Source organism: Oryx dammah, unplaced genomic scaffold, assembly GCF_014754425.2.
Source record: "Oryx dammah isolate SB20612 unplaced genomic scaffold, SCBI_Odam_1.1 HiC_scaffold_3, whole genome shotgun sequence".
NCBI classification, from domain to species: domain Eukaryota; kingdom Metazoa; phylum Chordata; class Mammalia; order Artiodactyla; family Bovidae; genus Oryx; species Oryx dammah.
The window spans coordinates 60,009,555-60,028,738 of record NW_024070187.1 but is presented as its reverse complement, the minus strand read 5'-3'; the positions used below and the strand labels follow the sequence as shown (position 1 = coordinate 60,028,738).

The window sequence follows — 19,184 nt, the reverse complement described above, 5'->3', positions numbered from 1 at the left end:
TTTTGGATGCATCCAACAACTATGCACAAATGATACATATGTTTGTTGTGGTTTATTTCTATGTCCTGTAAAACTAAATCTGTAGTATGTTGATGGCATCTTGAAATCAAGAAAATAAGGTATTTTATGGTAAGGTTAAGGGCAAAATATAAAAAGCAGTGTATACTTTATATCCTAAAATTCTCACAATGGTTTCACTTTATTTCTGACAGGATACCTCTGCATATACTCTTTTAAAAGCAAAAGGATTTGGAAAGCAAATTTTAAGAACCTTTAGGCAGTTCATATAATTGATACATTCTGCAGGAGCTTATTAATTGTTGGGTAGGACCATAGGGCCTTTTCTGCAAAGCTTATTATAGACCTTTGTTATAGTGAAAGCTGAAGCAGCAAGGTGAAAATAGAAATAAAAACCAAATCAAAATCTTTTTTTTTTCCCCTCTCAAAGAAATGACTAGCTCTGGGACCAAGTGGGTTATAAAGCGCCCAACAAGTGGAGGGCCCTTTAGGAACAGAAGACTGTGACAGTCCATTTTTGAAGCCAGCTTAACACAAAGAAAAAGAAGAGCCATGCACCAAGACACTAACTAATTCCAGACATCATCAGTGATGTCCAAAATAGTTATCCCCATGGCCAGACAAAGCACAGCAGTAGCATCGCTGGATGCCAGGGGTTCCTTAGCAGGCGGCACTCTGGAAGGAGAAGACAATCTCAAAGCAATGGCTGCCCATGTTCATTTCAGTCTGCTCAAATATGAATGTATGAGTGCCTCTCCCCTCTCTTTAGATGTTGGACAATTTGAGTCTGTGAAAACTGTGTGAAAAGAGAGGGAAAACTGAAGACTGTACTTTAATCTGTTTCTAATCATCCGGCTGCGTAGGACTTTCTTTGATCCAAGGCTTCTATTTGCACGGATATGACACACTACTGTGTGGAGCTGTCCACAAATCCAGGGCACAGTGTTGCTTGTGGTAACTGTGTCTTCCTGGAAGATAAACTGTAGTCCTCTAAAGAGAGGAGGGACTGCGATTTGTCACCTATTTGATGCTGCTTATTAATGTGGTTTAAGGAAAATTTAGGAATTTGCAGAGTTAGGTAGAAAAGTCTAAATCCATCGTTTTTAAACTTCATGGATCATAATGCCCTCAAACAACCCTTCCAGAAAGGGACCCGAACTCATCCCATCTTCCTTTCAGAGTTAATAAAAAACTTAACTCTAAATGTATCAAATTCAGCCTGTTTCTCTTTCAAGGCAATTTATAGGCTTTGTGAAGTCCTTAGAAGACATAAACCCCTCTCAGCTGGGACTCTATTGTAATCTACTAAATAGCTGGCAGATTATGGGAGAAAAAGGAAGTCCTTTCCTTCAACTTTGCCATCTGTAATTTTTAAAGGGCAGAACTTTGGTTTAGGTCACACTGATGGCCATAGGGCAAAGTCTTCTTCTGGGACCCCACTAAGAAAATGGCAGGCTTCTCCAGGATTTGAGAACTGTTTATCTCTCTTGATTGGCATGGAGTGGGTGGGAGCAAGGCCTTCAGAACTGCCTTCTTCTGTCCCAGGTTCCTACTTCTGTTTCTACCATGAAGTTCTAACTACCACAGCCCGAATGTGGCCAAAAGCTGGTTAGTGAAATAAAAAGAGAAACTCTTGTCTGCCTACTCCTATATCAGGAAGTTTTTTTTTTTTTTTCTGGTTAGAGATTTTTTTTTTTCTTTAAAAAGCAACACCAGCAAAAGAGAAATAATAAAACTATGAGCAATACCTTTAAGCCATTTCAAAAAAGGAAGCAAGATGAGGACTGATAATAGTAGACAGAAAATGAGCTGAGTCACCATTCAGAAAATGTTCCCTCATTTAGAGATTGGACTCAGCCTCCGAAATGAAGAAGTGCATGTCGAGGGATGAGGTGGGGGACCCTGGTGGCGCTAGTAGTAAAGAACCTGCCTGCCAATGCAGGAGACATAACAGAGGTGGGTTCAATCCCTGGGTTGGGAAGATTCCCTGGAGGAGGGCATGGCAACCCACTCCAGTATTCTTGCCTGGAAAATCCCATGGACAGAAGAACCTGGCAGGCTATAGTTCATAGAGTTGCAAAGAGTTGGACACGACTGAAGTGATCTAGTAGAGCACAGCACATCAGGGGACCCTGGAGAAGTCTAGGTTCCACAACATTAACGGGACTTGCACCAAACCTATGCTTCTCAGCACAACAGGCCATGCTCGTGGGCTGTTGGCACAGAGCCCCTGGCTGTAGAGCCCAGGAGCCTCTCCCTGCAGTGGGTTGGCATTTCTTAGGGTCAGGATTAAAGTACCTCCAGGGGAGCCTGGAAATTGTTTCTGGACCAAGTCTAAGGTAAGGGAATTAAGAGCAAAATTGCTCTCACAGTTTCCAGGCTCCATGGTGGGGACCATTGGGAGAGGAGGTATGTGGAAGTGAAGAGAAGGGCAAGAAGGTGAAACTAAATCCATGGAAACATTCTTGGCTTGCCAGGAGGCGGAAATTTCTGTTTGCCTGTGTGGTAGGTCTGCCCCTGACCTGCATTCTCCTTAAAGGGCACATCTTTTTTTGATTGGGCTGCATTTTAAGAATGTGTCAATTATGAATAAATAGAGCCTGTGCCAATAGTGGTCTGTAAAGTTTCTGAAAAAGGGAGAAAATGAGGAAAAAAATGAAACATATTATAAATTTCTATTAAAAAAAACTCCTGACATAATTTTTTTTTCTTACCCACTGATCACTTGATTTCATATAAATTATGTCTATTCCAAGAAGGAAATTCAGCCCTTTAGATGTTCCCAGATAAGACCTCTGGAAAAGAAGCTCTTATACTCTTCCTGGATCACAAGCTGCTTTTTTTTTTGGTAAATTTAGAGGAGTCTGCACCCCGACTTGATTTAAAAAATCATTTACTTTTCCTGTGGGTGAGGTTTCATATTTAGGTACAGGCAGCATTCAAAAGCTCTTTAATATAGCTCCTTTTCTTTCAGCTTTCAGGGTTTTTGAGAGATCTGCATTAGGCAAATTGCACAGCAGCTTTGCAATGATGAAGAGTAAATCCATTCTATCAAAATGTTTTTGCTAACCAAATCAAAGTAGTGTTTTACCTATCAATCTTATATAATCCTCCTTTCAGTAAATGTTAAATACTGCCACTGTAGATTTTAAAAGCAATAACCAGGGCTCAGTTTTATAGACTACTTAACTCCACGCAGTCAGTCAAGCTCCGGCTCAATTTAGTTCTGAGACGTGAATGTTCTGTGTGTCAGGCCACAAAGCAATCATATATCACACATCGGAAACTGATCTCCTTGGCACTCGAGTCAGACTGCTTAGAGCTGAAAGTACAGACTAAGCTGACATCTTGAACACAAACATGGAAAAGAAGCACAATTCAAATACAGTAGATGTGTGGCCTGACTGCAGTTACTGGTAGAAATGATATTTGTTCTACACTGTTACTTGGAATCCTCACTCAGTGACTCGAAACTATGGCTCAGGCCAGGAAGACAGGCAGGGAGAATGTTGGGGTTCACTCTTAGAATGGCCTAGACTCCCACAAGGCCACACAACACCTCTCGCAGAGGACAGACATCAGGCCACTGGTGTTACAATGAGATATTGATCATGTTTCTTAAACCTGAGCCAGCTAGCCTTCTGCAAAGAAAACTTCTGATTTGGCTATCAGTTTCAGAATGCTCTGCCTATGGGGAATCTGTTTTTGAAATGGAGTCAATGCGGTCACAGATGGGAGAGAGTACATTCATCTCCAATTCAGATGTGAGGCTGGGGATGGGCAATGCATCTCTGGGAGGAGCGGAGACCAAGGAGAGGCAACCCAAGTCATGTTGCACATCCTGACCCCTGGCTGTGCCACGCAACATGAACGAAACCCCAGCGTTTTGGGCTCAGGCATCCCACAGTTTATATTACTCCAACCTGGGAGGAACTTGGGCTTCTGAATCTATCATTAGTGGTTTAGAATTTATTTTCTTAGCTTAAAAAAAAAATGTGTCTTTGAGAATGACTGCTGCACGGCTAAGCCTTCACATATCAAGGATTCAATGCAAAGCGCAGAAGAGCCTTTTAACAATTCCATGGTTCAGAAGAGGTTCCAACTTCCAAACCCTAACAAGAACAACTTTTACATGCCCCATCTATGAAAAGCAAATGTTAAGTTTTAAGCAGCAGCTGCGTATTAGAATCATGCTTAAGTGGCTTTTTCATTCATCTCTCCTGCACAGAACATATGTTTTGCATTCCAATTTCAAGGGCTTCTCTGAGGCTGCAGAGAAGAGTCAGTTAGCTCTTCAGTCCAGTGTTACATTAACTGCGTTTCAATTAGTGGTGAGTACTGGAAGCATGCAGTTTAGGCTATAATTAATGTATTCCTATGAATACAAAACAACTTACTCTGCGTCGTCAGACACAGGAGTTCTCGGTCCGTATCTATAAGACCAAATCCAAAATTAGAGGATTGGCAAGACAGAAGGTTAACACTGTAACCAAGCTGGAAATAAAAACTACAAGTGAAATGTATATGTGCCAAACCTTTTTTGCTGATCATACTGGAAGAGAAGTGTTATTATACAATTAGCAATATTCACCAATGGCTAAAAATGAAAGCAAAGTCTTGACATTTCTGAAGAATGCGAAATTTGTAGGAAAACCCAAAGAGGAAATAAAAATACCTCTCCATGTTACCCACAAAGAAAGAAATCGTTTCAGTATAAACACAAAAAGGCTTAGGTGCAACCCACAATGTTTAGAGAAGACAGCTTTGAAAAAACCAAATGTGTATTACGGTCATTCACGAACAGTTGAACTGGTTTTTGCCTTTCTGTGTAGAGTAATGGGCTGTAATGGACACCCAGCATAGAAGCACACGCTTACTGACCCTTTCCCTGATGTGTTAATGCATTTGCACAAATAACATCAAAGAGTGTTTCTGAAGGTTTCTGAAAGCAAACCAGAATTCCAACCAGAACCCCAATCAGTGCCTTCCGCATGCATTTGACAAAAACCACAATTCCTAGAAAACTGGCAGCCTTAATCAAAACCAGACGTGGGTGATATTCCATAACGTGAAAAAGCAAAGTGTTTTTTTTTTTTAACAATCTTTTATATTCTTCTATTTAGAGCTACAAAGTTGCACCTTCTTTAATATGGGCATTTTAAGTTTTAATGCATCTGATAAAACAAAGAAAAAGGTCAAATTAGAAAAAAAAACTAGAATATTACAAAGGCATATTTAAGCACATTTTAAAAAAGTAGCTCCCACAAGTGACTATTTCTGGAAAGGGGAATTTTAAGAGAAGGTTTGTACCTATGCCCTGAAAGGCAATTTATTCATGCATTCTGATGGTGGACAAAGACTTATTTGAGCAAAGAAAAAAAATGCCAGGCTTGCGGTCCAAAAAATTAAATTTGGGGGTTTTCAGCAAAAACTACCTGATCCTATGTTCAGTTTCATAACAATGCAGGGAGAAGGGAGTAATTTCTAAAGATCTCTTCCTATGATCTTAGAGAAAAAATCCCAAACACACTGGTGTACACACACAGACACCCTTCTCTCTGATGCCTTTATTACCCTGTAACAGTATGAATTCATTAATAACTATTTTCACACACAGTGAGGGCAACCACACCAGTGAAAGCGTTTCAGCTGAAATGGCCAAAAGCAAGAAAAGGAAAGCGTTTGTGGATGTTTTTTTTCTTCTGGAAGTAAGACCCATTTTCTGTTTCTCTGGGGGATAGTTTTAGAAGGTGCTAAAGTTTGACTTAATACATTCAGTTTTCCCAAACCATCTCCACATGGAGGCAGATGAATTCCTTCACATCAAGAAAGAGTACATGAACAGTGTAAATTCCACCCAGAATTAACAGTGTTAATTCTGAAGCCTGGATAAATGTTTCCCAGTTCACTAGTAGGCCTACTGGGATAGACATTTGAATATAGTGTTTTCTAAATTATCTATGGAAATAAACAGAGAAGTTATTCCTAATGGATGGTTAATCTAGAAATGTTCAATTGATAGTTGGTGTTTTTGTGTTGATTTGAATATTTTAACAAATGTTTTACTGAAGTAAACTATACATATAGAAAGTGCACAGACCACACACACCTTGATGAATCTTCACAAACCACAGATCCACATTGAGCTTTGTGCTGTGTAAATAGAATCGTATAGTAGGTACTCTTCTGAGCCTGGCTTCCTTATTAGCAGATTTCATTTATGAGGTTCAGCTGTGTTGTTGCATGCAGGATGTATTAGAATTTAAATTGCTTCTACACAAAATACTCAGCAGCATTTCATGGAGACCTCTGCCAACAAATGTTCATTAACCCTGCAATGCAGGATACATGAGAGTCGGGATTTTTCTTTGGGGGTTCCCTGAATAGTGACCAGACCAGGCCCTCCATAAGTATTTACTAAATCCTTATTGGATACTCAGGAAATTGAAAAGAATAGTCCAGTCTCTGAAGATACCCTTCATTTATCTGTTTACTATATACTTGTGGCTTTAAGACATTTCCTCTCACACAAATTTATTAGCTTTAAGAAGGAACCAATTTAATCAGAATTGCCTTTGCTGTTACGGAGAAGATAATTAGAGTTTGGGCTTCAAATGATTTTCTCAGTTGTTCTATGAAATATGGAAAAGATGAGTTTTAAAAAATCACTGATAAAGAGATTAAAAAAAAAAAATGCAAAGTAGCTAAGTCAACAGACTATCACCTACCAGATAAATCACAGTTGGTATAAGCATCCTACCAAAACCAAGCAATTAGGAAAGTTTAATTGTGAGGGCAGGGGTATTTAGAAAGGGTAAGAGAGTACTTTCTTCATCTATTCATTGCATCTGTGTAGTTTTCAGCACAAATAAAGCACTTCAGGATCAATGCTTAGCAACGTTGTGAACTAGCGCAAACGTCATTTGAAGGGAGAAGGAGAAATGAGTTTACCTGTCGTTTAAGACTATCCCCCAGCACCCAGGACAGTATTTTACACACAGCGATTACTCAATAAACACTTGTTGAAAGGAAACACGAATTCCCAACGTGTGTGCCTGTTCCCTCAGACAATTTTGTCACGGAGTTTCTCTGACTATACCTCCTATGCTCAAACCAGCCATTCCGTCCAGAGGAACAGAATAAAAGAGAAAGGGAAGTCATCAGACCTCCAGCCTCCTCTGGTAACTTGGGAGGTAATGCCCTGGCATGGGATGGCAGCTCCCTCTTCAGACAGAGCTGGGTTTGGATCTTGGATCTGTGATTGCCAGCTGTGTGGACCTGGGCTTTGGTTTCTTTCTTTTTTTTAAATTGGAGGATAACTGCTTTACAAGGTTGTGTTGGTTTCTGCCATACAACTTGGTTTCTTCCTGGAGCATACAGATGAAACTTCTCACTCTCCAAGGTTGTGTGGGAGAAAATGGGATGCCTAGAATGTATCCAGCAGGCAGCCTACAGGCCTCACTTCCTTCTCTCCTCTCTTGCTAACTGCTTCCCACCAGCCTGCTGATGCAGCGCTCATCACCACATCAGGGCACCTGGGGACCGAGTGAGTGTGCTGGGCCAGGCAGTGCCTCGTCACCAGCCTGCCCTCCCCAGCTGGGACCCAGGTGTAACTTCTCTACTGCAGGCTTCCCAGTTGTGAACTGGGGCCAACAGGCGTTCACCTGTGAATTCCCAGGAGAAGGTGAGCTGGAGACAGCAGAAGCACCTGGAAAGGGTGAGCATAGCTGCCACCCCTGCTCCCTGAAACCAGTGCTACAAGAAGGCTCTACTAGCAGCGTTACGATTCAGAAGACTGCAAAATGCATGTTAAATCCAGGTGGGAATGACAGCTTGGCTATTAACTTGAAATCTGGAGATTAAGATTCTCTCTGCTCCCCACCCTGCCTTCGGTCTCACTACCACCAAAGGGAAGCAGAATTCTATCACTTCCTGTTTTGTAGTGGAGCATTAATTACTCTAAACGCTTCTTACTGCTCTGCTCTACATGGATCTGGCAGACCACACTTTTCACAAGTCTATCACTCTTTCGAAATAACAGCAGAAGCTTCAACATATAGGATTTTAAAGTAGACCATGCATCTCAGGATTACTCTTTACCTATTTTCATTTTATTTTTTAATTTGTATTTTGTATTAAGAGTATAGTTGATTTATAATATAGTGTTAGTTTCAGGTGTACCACAGTGATTCAGTTATGCACATGCATATTACCCATTTTTTTCACTCTTTTCCCATATTATTACAGAATATTGAGTAGAGTTCCCTGTACTATACTGTAGCTTCTTGTTGATTATCTTTTTTATATATTCCCAGCGTGTGTGCTAAGTCACTTTAGTCATGTCCGACTCTTTGTGACCCTATAGACTGTAGCCCACCAGGCTCCTCTATCCATGGGATTCTCCAGGCAAGAATACTGGAGTAGGCTGCCATGCCCTCCTCCATATATATTCCCTACCTTCATTTTAAATCAATAGAATGGAATGAAAATTCTACCTCTAGAAATCACTATTTGATAAGGTTAAAATTAAATTAAAATTTTATAAGTAATATATATCTTCTTTGGACTGGAAGACCCTGCTGGAATCAGAATGAAATCAGGTAGGTCAGAAAGAAGTTCAACTCCTTTACCCGATGACTTCTGTGTGAGTTAGGAAGAAATAAGAGTTTCCCATTTAGGCTGCCCACAAGATAGTAGTCAGAAAGAATGTTTATAGGACAATCCACAACTTAACTATTCTTTCCACACCTGCTTACATGCAAGAGAGGGAAAAAAAAAAAAAAACCTTGGTAGACTGGGCCAATCATTTAATCATTTTGTTTCTGCTAGCAATAGCAGGTAAGTGGCACTGATAAACCATAAAGCATTAATAACACCTTCAAAGCATGTATCAAGGCTCAGACTGGAGAAACAAAGTCAAAACAGCTTGGGATAATCTTTTGACCTCTTATCTTTTATTCATGGACCCTTGGCAGATTCCTCCCAAATATGTTGCTTTGCAAATGGAACTGGAAGGAACCGGTTTGTTGGATCCAATGTGACTAAGAGACATCCCAGTTCTCCAGGTCATCATGTCATCTTTTTGTGAATCGTACAATTTTCTTTGGCCTTTCAGTCCACTGCGGCTCCAGACAGGAGCTGTCATCTTCTCTGATTTCTCTTCTCTCTCTGAAGCCTCCCATTCAGAGGTCAGAGGATGTCAACTAGGGCACATCAGTCCAGCCAGTCAAATGGCACTTACTGCTTAAGATGTTTTCAGTAGCATCACTCACTCAGCATTAACTCAAGACAGAAGAAGCCAATGTTCACGGAGGCAGCAGTTCACATAGCAGCTGAGTATTAATACCAGGGACTTTCTTCATGCAACTGATACTTACACGGGAATGGGTTTCCCTTTTTGGTTTTCATGATTCCTGAGAATGAAATCTGGCCAGCACCCAACCACGTGCAAAGGCTCAAATCTCTACCCAGCCGGGGCGCTGAAAGCAGAACTCTGACCCTGGGATGGGTGCATTCCTTTAAGGGACTCTGCTCCATGCCACATCACTCATCAAGTGCACACTGTGGCTTTAAGCTGTTTTGGGGGGAGCCAGCAGCCGCACACAGCAGACGCAGCACACCCTGGAATGCAGGCAAGGCGCTCACAGTGGCTGGCCGCTCTCCTCGGATCTTTCGGCCTTTGGCGCCATCTCAGAATCTCTTTGAGCAACGCCTTCAGTCTCTTCTTTGCCATCCTGTGGCTGCTGTTTGCGTGTAACTAAAGCCAGACAGGACAGCTTTACCACTGGGAAGGAATTCACACCAGAGGCCGTGGCCCCGCCTGTCATCTTCCACCTCCTCACCTTCCTCTGTCCTCCTGAGGCCCTCGCCCGCACTGAAGCTATGCTCCTCCTGGGACTCCGGCACCGGGGCCAGCCGAGAGACCCTTTTACAACAGTCATCTACATCAGAAGTCACTGTTCTGTTGGTGACAAGTAGCATTGGTAGCAAGAGAGAAGAGGAAAAAGAGTTAGGAAAGCAGACAGTGAAAGTCTTTGAGATGGAAAGGTTAAGAGAGAAAGTTTGGTTGCTATTCCAGAAGCTGGGTTAGTTAGGATGACATCCTCAGAATGGGATAATAGAATAAGAACCCAAGCAAGGCCCCGAGAAAGTCAAAGAAGGCTGGCCTGACTCACCATGGAGCTGAGTGATGACCCCTTAGTATTCAAGGACTCAAGGGTGCATTTCTTACTAATTTCTTATTTCCACCCTTTCCATGCCTGGTCCCCACTAGCCTCTGAATCTCCAGCAGTGACTTCTGGCGTACCCAGTTTATTTATATTTATAGCCTCCTCTATGGTATCATCCACAAATAAATCAAACCAAAGAAACTCCTCTGTATGTCACAGACGATCCACCGTGTGCTTTGAATATCAAGGACAAAGCGTGGAGGAGACTGTCCTGAGCATTTCCTCCTGCCATGAAGGGCTTTGCTTTGCTCCCGCCACTCAGGTGGAGTGGAGGTTCCTGGGAGAATCCAGAATCTTTTTTTTTTTTTCTAACAGAAACTCAAAATTTTAATAACACGTCTACATGGAAGAGACCCAGGAAAACTGAGTAGCTTACTAAAATTGGTGAAACCCTCACCTTAAATACCATCTTCAGCCAAAGACAAAAGAGGATGTGGGGATAGGGGTTTGGGACTTCAAACGGGAGGAAGGCGATTCACTTGGAGATGGCAGAGCAAATGTTTCGTAAATAAATGTTTGCTGGACCATGTAGAGACAGTGGGGTGCAGACGGGACTCTGATCTCTAAGTTACCCCTACCTCACCTAGCATACAGAGAATCTAGAATCTTATAAATGCCCTGTGCTGTGCTTAGTCACTCAGTTGTGTCTGACTCTTTGCGACGTCATGGACTGTAGCCCATCAGGCTCCTCTGTCCATGGGGATTCTCCAGGCAAGAATACTGGAGTGGGTTGCCATGCCCTCCTCCAGGGGATCTTCCCAACCCAGGGATCGAACCCAGGTCTCCCACATTGAGGGCAGATTCTTTACTGTCTAAGCCTATACCTGCTTAATGGAAGAAAGACCAGTCCATAGATAGAACCGAATCCCCCAAAGAGGGCTTGGGAATTCACAGCTGGAAGCCCTCCGGTAAGAATGAGGACTGGTAACAGGTCTACAAGGTCTTTTCCTAGTTGATCCCTCACAAATTTGAATGGTTACTCATCCAAGGAATCCTGACTCATAGGAACCCTCAAAGGAGTCTTTCCACTCGAGTTCTATGTTTTTAAAAAGTAGAGGGGGAGAAGGTTTACTTTATTGTGTGTCTGCTTAGATATCCAAAATCTGAACTTATGATACTAATGACTATTTTTTCCTCCCTTATGGGATAGGAAGGAGGGAGCGTATAGGTAATCCAGATTTTTATCAACATATTTTTAGGAAAAACACAAAGGGTATCATTAAAACATCCCATCTAGTCTGTTCAGTGTTGCTGACGAATAAAATAGTGCTTAATACAGCCGAGGGAAAAAGGGGCATTTGCCGAAATTATTGGCATTCCCAGGCAGTGATTCTGGTGACAACAGAATCAAAATGGATGTTTTTTAACTTCACACACATTTGCCCCCTGGGGTACTGACCTCCCTTCTCTGCTAACCAGCAAGAGAGCCTGTTAAAACTTTGTCATCTCTGGCGGTTTCTTTAATATGTGTCAGCGAACTCTTTAAAAGCGGCAGTGATTCCCATGCAGACCTCCTTGCACATGTAACGGTGACAATACCTGCAGTCATTCTGTGGATTAAGCACGCGGTCTTCCTTTAAGTTGGACGGGGCCGCTGAGGCAGCAGACACAGAGCATGTGTGAGTCTTGCTGTGACAGATGCCTTCCTCTGCATCCTCCCTTGGCCCCGCCCTGCCAATGCTGAGGCGCTTCCACGTCTGCTGATCTATCTCTGTCACTGGTCCAAAGTGCACGAACTTTTGCCTAGGGCTGCTGGAAGCTTTCTTATAGGCCCTTGCCTTGCGGCTGGCAAAGTCATCCCGGATGGCAGTTTCCGCTTTAATTTCTGGTGAAGGCTCAGGGGCACACGTGTGCTCCACATCTCCATCCCTAGTCAGAACCGGAAATAAGTTCCAAAGGTTTCTAAGGTGAGTACAGATCAAGGAAGAGTTTTTAAAATATAGTGGATGTATGAAAAATACTTGGATGGCTAAAGCAGAATTGCTTTTGCAGTAATCAATCAAATGAAGAAATGATCATTGCCTTGTCTGGGTAAATAGTGCTTTTCTACAGCTTTTAAAATATCACTTCCAATGTCATTAATGACAGCATAAGAAAATCTTAGGTACAATGAAATCATTAAAATGATTTAAAAGTCAAGTTTAAATTCCTTACAAATAAACAAGCCTATTGAAATAAGCATTCACAATAAGTCGGTTGAATTAAAAAGGATGTTTCCTTGTAATTTTTAGTATTAACAAATTTTAACTCATGCAAAATATGCTCTGTCTTTTGAGAGGTATTTCTTTTTTTCTGGCCATGAAAATAAAGAGTGATAGAAGGATACGTGTTTGATTTGCTCAAAGTTAAATGAAACCATGACACACCTCATCTTTTCTGACACTTTCAGTCTCTCCCACGTCTCCAGGTCGGCTTCTGTTATACTGGCAACCGTGATAAAGCTTGGGGCCTCACGGTGAGGGCCAAGCCTGCCCTGAATTCTCCGCTGGGCCAGGTCATCCTTGTAAAGATCCGGCACCTTCCTGAGTCCCTCTTCCGCAGGTTCACTCTCCTGGGCCCGCACAATACAGGTCACCCTTGACTTCACCTCTTCTGTCTGGCCCTGGTTTCTGTTAATTTGGTCCAGGCCCCCACATCATCAGAAAAATCAGGTTCCAGGAAGAGGAGCAGATAAACAGAATGTCAAGCACAGAAATTCAGAGGCTGAGCACAGAACGGAATGATGGAATGATGGAGGCACCTTTCCTCTCTCAAAAATATGGAATCAATTGTAGCTTGGATTACTATGCTACCCTTTTGACACTGTAACGAGACAGAGTTTTCCACCAGATAACAGTCTCTAGCTTAGTTTAAGAAGAGAAGCCAGGGTTCGCCATAAGAATATTAGAGATGGGAATGAGATTTCAGTTTGACAGTAATGAAGCCCAATTCCCACACTATTCAAGTTACTATAATGAATTCAAGTTTTCTGACTGAATCCCTGAGCCCTCTTGGAATGTCTTTTATTGCAGCAGTAAAATGTTAGTAACAAACTCTGCATGATCCAAATTCTAGGATTAGCGTGGAGATAGCTGGAACATTGCTCACATATTAAACATCTCAACCATAAACCTTCGTAGGTATGCCAGAAAGTATGATTAGGTCAATGCTTAACAGAAAGGTTCAATGTTCAAACTCAGTCTCTGACTTCTAACAGCATTCATTAGGTCTGGTTAATGTACACTTGACGAACAGAGAGAGTATCCTCTCTACTTGTATCCACAGGGGCAATACCCATTTGTTTCTTATGTCAATAACTGTTCACCTTTATTAATAATTAATCTGATACTTTCTCTTTTTTATATACAGAGATGTTTTAATCAGCTATTTCTTTAAGCTTTCTGGCAAATTTTGTGTGGTTTTTTTTAACTTTTTTGGTCACAGGGCAAGGTATGTGGGATCTTAATTCCCCAATCAGGGATCGAACCTGCGTCCCCTGCATTGGAAGGTAGATTCTTAACCACTGGACCATGAGAGAAGTGGCCTGTTATTTTCAATAGTTCCCATAAGAAATGAACATTAAATGGCTAATGTTGACAATATTATAATTTAAACTAAAACTGTGGCATCTACGTGCATAAACATTCCATCATATTAAAAGTCAGTTTCTAACTAACTAGAGATAGAAGTTTTTAAAAATGTACATAAATAGGGCTAATTCATTTTTTTCAAACTAAATCACCTGGATGAGTTGGTGTATTTACAGAGTCTATGCAAATAGGAAGCCTACAGAATTTTCTATTCGTTTTCAGTTTGGGGGAAGGGGAAGGAAGGGCGTAGCAAAAAGCCACCAGGGGGCTCTCTCTCTCTCTTTTTTTTTTTTTTCAATGGTTCTTTGAAGCTCTCTAGAGAGATCATGGGCTGTGTCCCCACAAACAGACGCAGGTGACAACAGACGAATGGGGCTGGAAATATCAGGAATTAAAGCTGCATGCAGGAGAAAGGAAAAAAGGGAGGTACAAAAGCTACTCCCTTTCCTAACTCAAATTGCTGATCCTCATCAATATGTCTTGATGCTACTCAGTTATCCAGAAGTTTTTGTTTCACTGGCAGCAACTAGTCCCTCCCACAAGGCCCTCTGAGAATGGTGTGTTACAAGGCGTGCCGACAAGAACTGCAAGAGCCTCTGTCACCAAGAGCCTCCCGAAGCTAGAATGTGTCCTATAAAAACTGTGCCAGGTCTTCTACGCTCTAATCCCTGTTTATGTCCAGAGATCTTTCATATGTTTTGCATCTGGTGCTTCCTAAATAAAAAACTAAAATACAATGGAAAACGAACTACTCCACTGATCTCAATGACTCTGCCCAAAGAACCACTTTAATTGTGTAAAATATGAGATATTTATACTCTTCGTTCAATAGATTATAAACCTCTTCAGTGATAGGCAGAAATATGGCAATTAAATAATAAAGATGTGAACTTTGATTTTGATATAAAGAAAAAGAATGATGAACTCTGCCCATAAAAATTTAGCAGGCTGAAGACTTGACTGATTTCGTATCCCTCTTGGGATAAAAATCACTGGTCAACTCCATGTCATTAAATTTTCCTTTCCTTAATTAAGAAGATGGAAGAAAAGCTGGGACAAGGAAACTCACTTAAAAATAATTTCCACGACAGAATGAATACAAGTGTGTTATACATCTGAGGACTTTTTTTTTTAATGAGAAGTCTCCATCATCAGATGTCTAGGTGATCACGTTGCTGTGAGGGAAGAAACAGCAAGCCTCATTTTTTTTCCCCTTCCAATATCTGAAAGGCACTAATAAGATAGAAGGGTTCATAGCTAAGGGATAGCTGTGATTTCTGCCTGCTGAAGGATGGAGCAGCCTGGAGAGGTGGCTGTTCCCGCCCCATGTCACAGAACGCCACACCATGTGTGGGGTGGATATAGCACAGCTGCACACTTGGGCTCCAAGTTTATTTGGTGAATTCAGCCCTGTTTTGGACATGGTCATTCTGCTCCCTGCCATGTGAACTTAGAAGACATCAGCTATCTGGAATTCCACTTCAAAATAAACCACCATTACTGATTACATGTAATCAAGGCAGGAAATAGAGGAACGGGGGCCAGGGTAGGGACTATAATTCAAATCACCTTCACCTGATTATATTCTCTCTCTCTTTCACATACACACGCACACAGAGTGCACACCTTTTATGCTCTAGAGCTTTCTTTTCTGAGACTCCCTTTGAGTGTTGTTTGCTGCCGTCTGATCTCTCTGCCTCTTTTTTTTGGTAAGGCCCGTAGAGGAGTTGGTTCAGTGGCACTTTTGGCTTTGTCTGGTTCATCCTTGCTCTCCTGGCAGCAAAGTCATCTTTCTCAAGATCAGGCAGTCGACATGCAACTTCATCTTCTGATTCTGAATCTCTGCCGTGTTGGTGGACCAGGAAAGGGTTTTCTTTACGAAGGATAATATTTCGAACAGCTTCTTTCTCATCTTTTAATTGCTTTTGACTGATAGAGCAAAATTAAATGGAACTCTACATATGATCAGACCAAAACAGGTTTTAAATCCCCATTGTTAGGCAGACAACTGTCTTGTTAGTGAAAGGTCTTCTCAGTATCGTTAGTCCAGATGACATCTTTTACTACTTTAATCCAGCGTTGCAGAGAGTTAGGGTGGGTTTCAAAAGCTGGAATTTAGCCAGCTACTAGCAATACTAAACATTCATTTAACTTGCAGCGCCCTATCAGCATGAGAAAGACAGGATCCTAAATGGCTCTGAAAGTGACAAATCCAAATTCTTTCATGAAATTGACAAAAATAAGAAACATTTAAAAAATATTTTTATGACTTTGTGGGGTTTTTTGGTTGTTGTTGCTGTTGTTGGTTTTCTTTTTTTCTTTTCTTTCTTTTTTTTTTTTGGCTGCTCTGCACAGCATGTGGGATCTTAGTTCCCTGACCAGGGGTCAAATCCACACCGCTTGCATTGGAAGCACACAGTTTAACCACTGGACCACTAGAGAAATCCCCCAAGAAGCATTTTTGTGTTATGTTTTTTCTTTAGCACATTAGTAATGCACCCAATAGGTACTCAATTTCTTTTGACTGACAGGGCAAAAATTTGAGCCACCAAGAAACTAATCTGGAGGAATGCTAATGAATGCAGCTATGTGGCAGCACACCTAGGATGTGTACAAAGATTGCAAAGTGTAAGGATAATCTTCCTGCAAAGCTGAGCTAACCTGGAACATCTGGGATAGGTCTCAGGCACAAAAGCTTATCTTGCCCTGCTCCCTCCCACCAGCAATCCTTTCTTCAGGCTTTTACCCCCACTATTCTCCACCTTTCAGCTCTTCTTTGTCATATGCTAGATGTCAAGTAAATTGTGTTAACGCATTCTGTCAAAATGTTTACTTAGGACTATTTTCATTTTCAAAGAAATCTTGAAGGTCCCGAACTTTAAATTCTTGGAGAAATATAGTTTAATGGTGGACTATTAGGACTTTTTATGCTTTTTGCTTTTGTTGGCACAGTTGATGGTGCCTTTCCGATATTCAGACAAACTCCTTCCCCTACTCATAAGATCAGCCTTGCTTCTAAATCATAATAAAATATTAAAACTTAAAAAATGATTTATTATCTTTTCAGTTCATAGAGATGATAAGTAAATAAAACATCTTGATTTCTAAAGGAAGTTCACCTATTTTGTATTCAATTTCTGAGAGAGGATTAAGAGTAAATTTTTCATGCTCATGGGACAGGTCAACTTAAAAATGAAGACAGGAAGAATTAGGTTGGCTAAGAGCAAGGAAGGAGAAGGCAATGGCAACCCACTCCAGTACTCTTGCCTGGAAAATCTCATGGATGGAGGGGCCTGGTGGGCTGCAGTCCATGGGGTCTCAAAGAGTCGGACACGACTGAGCAACTTCACTTTCACTTTTTACTTTCATGCATTGGAGAAGGAAATGGGAACCCACTCCAGTGTTCCTGCCTGGAGAGTCCCAGGGATGGGGGAGCCTGGTGGGCTGCCGTCTATGGGGTTGCACAGAGTGGGATACGACTGAAATGACTTAGCAGCAGCAGCAGCAAGAGCAAGGAAATACTGTCTACACTGGGCAACTGGGTGGCCCACTGTCTGCTGCAGAGGAGGCCATCAGCTTAAGGTGACAGTAGGCCCTCACTCCACCTGACTTCTGGAAAATCAAAATCAAAATCTGGGCATCTCTAATCATGCCCAGAAAACTCTTTCTCCCTGCTGACCACTGTTCTCAATAAAATTTTAAATCATGGAATTTAGAGGTGATGGGTGATGCTCCTTGAATAAATTTATTTCTTTAAAAAAATTTTTAATTGAAATATAGTTGATTTCCAATGTTGTGTTAGTTTCAGGTGTATAGCAAAGAGATACAGTTATATATACATATTGTATATACATACATATATATACGTGTTTTATATATTAATATATATACTTTTTAAGCTTCTTTTCCATTAAAATTACTATATTGAGTATTGTTCCCTGTGCTATACAGTAGGTTCTTATTGTCTATCTATTTAGTGATGTGTATTTATTAATCCCAAACTCCTAATCTATCCTTCCCTCTCTTTTTTATTTGGTAACTATAAGTTTGTTTTCTATGTCTGTGAGTTTCTGTTTTGTAAATGAGTTCATTTTATCATTTTTTAGATTCCACATATGCATGATATCATATGATATCACATATTTCTCTTTCTCTGTATGACTTGCTTCACTTAGTATGATAATCTCTAGGTCCATCCATGTTGCTGCAACTTAAATTTATTTCTTAATATATGAAATACTACCCTTTGAGCACCCCTGCTCTTCATCTCCCACCTGGCCCCTCTTGGACTGTGTTGACTCTCTTCCCTGCCTCTCTAGCCAACAAGTCTGGCAAGAACCAACTGGCATTGGCTGACTGTGGCCATAAAGAATGGTCAGTGGGAAATGAGAGGCCACTGAATCAATCTCTTCAAAAACTCATTATTTAAAAAGCACAGTGATGATGAAAAAGAGGGTGGTTCATTATTATGGAGCACCCACCATGGGCTAGAATTCTTTCTAGTGTTCATTCGTTTAACTCTAATACTAGCCTTGTAATGGTAGTGGGATTAGCACCCCCATTTTATAGAGGGGAAACTGAGATTACGAGAAGAAATTTGCCCAAGGTCAAAGCGCCATTGCTTAAGTTACAATTCAAACCCAGGCAGTTTGGCTCCACAGGTCCTGTTCTTAACCACTCTACTATTCATTAAACAAAAGATATCTCCAGCAAAAGTTTTGAAAGTGGAGCATCATGTAAAAAATAAGGCATTATCATTACTATGGGAGTAGGAGACAGAGAAGTATTTTGGTTACTAAATAAAGGGATCCTGTGAGTTGTGCTCAGAATGGAGTTGTGATTGGCATTGCTAGTTGCAGATGGCAAGCTCAGCCAGGATTGACAATAGAATGCTAACTAATCATACCTTACAGTGCTTGCACAGCGCTTTACAGTTTACAAAGCCCTTTCAAACTCATTATCTCATCTCATCCAGAGCAGACTCTGAGCTTGAAGCTCTCAAGTCCAAAAGCAATAGTCCTTCTATTTTCTGACCAGAGTCCTGGGCTTCAGTCTCTTCCAACTCAGGCAGAACTTTATGGGATAAAACATATACATTTATGCAAACAGCCGTGCCAATTTGAGCAAGGAGATTCTACTGCCTTATGCATCATGTGAATCCAGCTAGGCTACAAATTCCCTGGGGTGTTTCTTTTTAGGCTAAATGCCCAGTGTGGCAGGACTCATTTCAAATGATCTCAGTTTAGATATGCAGGCTTAAAAAGAGGGGGTGAATAAAGCTTTCCATATCATCGGCCACTTAAAGCCACTCCCTGCCCACTTGAAAAATGATCATAATGACATTCTGCTAATTGCTTGAATCCTGTAA

General features: G+C 41.3%; 1 protein-coding gene across 26 annotated transcripts in view; it reads right to left on the bottom strand.

Annotated features, from left to right (window-relative positions):
• Positions 1–19,184, bottom strand: part of LIMCH1 (LIM and calponin homology domains 1) — a 356,942-nt gene that overhangs the window by 54,926 nt on the left and 282,832 nt on the right. For 11 of the 26 annotated variants that reach the window (XM_040238073.1, XM_040238074.1, XM_040238078.1 and 8 more), the window contains one exon: positions 4,416–4,451. The exons of 6 other annotated variants lie outside the window; for them this stretch is intronic. In XM_040238073.1, the coding sequence (XP_040094007.1) occupies positions 4,416–4,451 (36 nt within the window). Of the gene's footprint in view, positions 1–4,415; positions 4,452–9,663; positions 9,776–9,860; positions 9,980–11,786; positions 12,117–12,613; positions 12,857–15,442; positions 15,746–19,184 lie in introns of all 26 variants that reach the window. 9 more of the 26 variants (XM_040238066.1, XM_040238069.1, XM_040238063.1 and 6 more) reach the window with 1 other exon arrangement.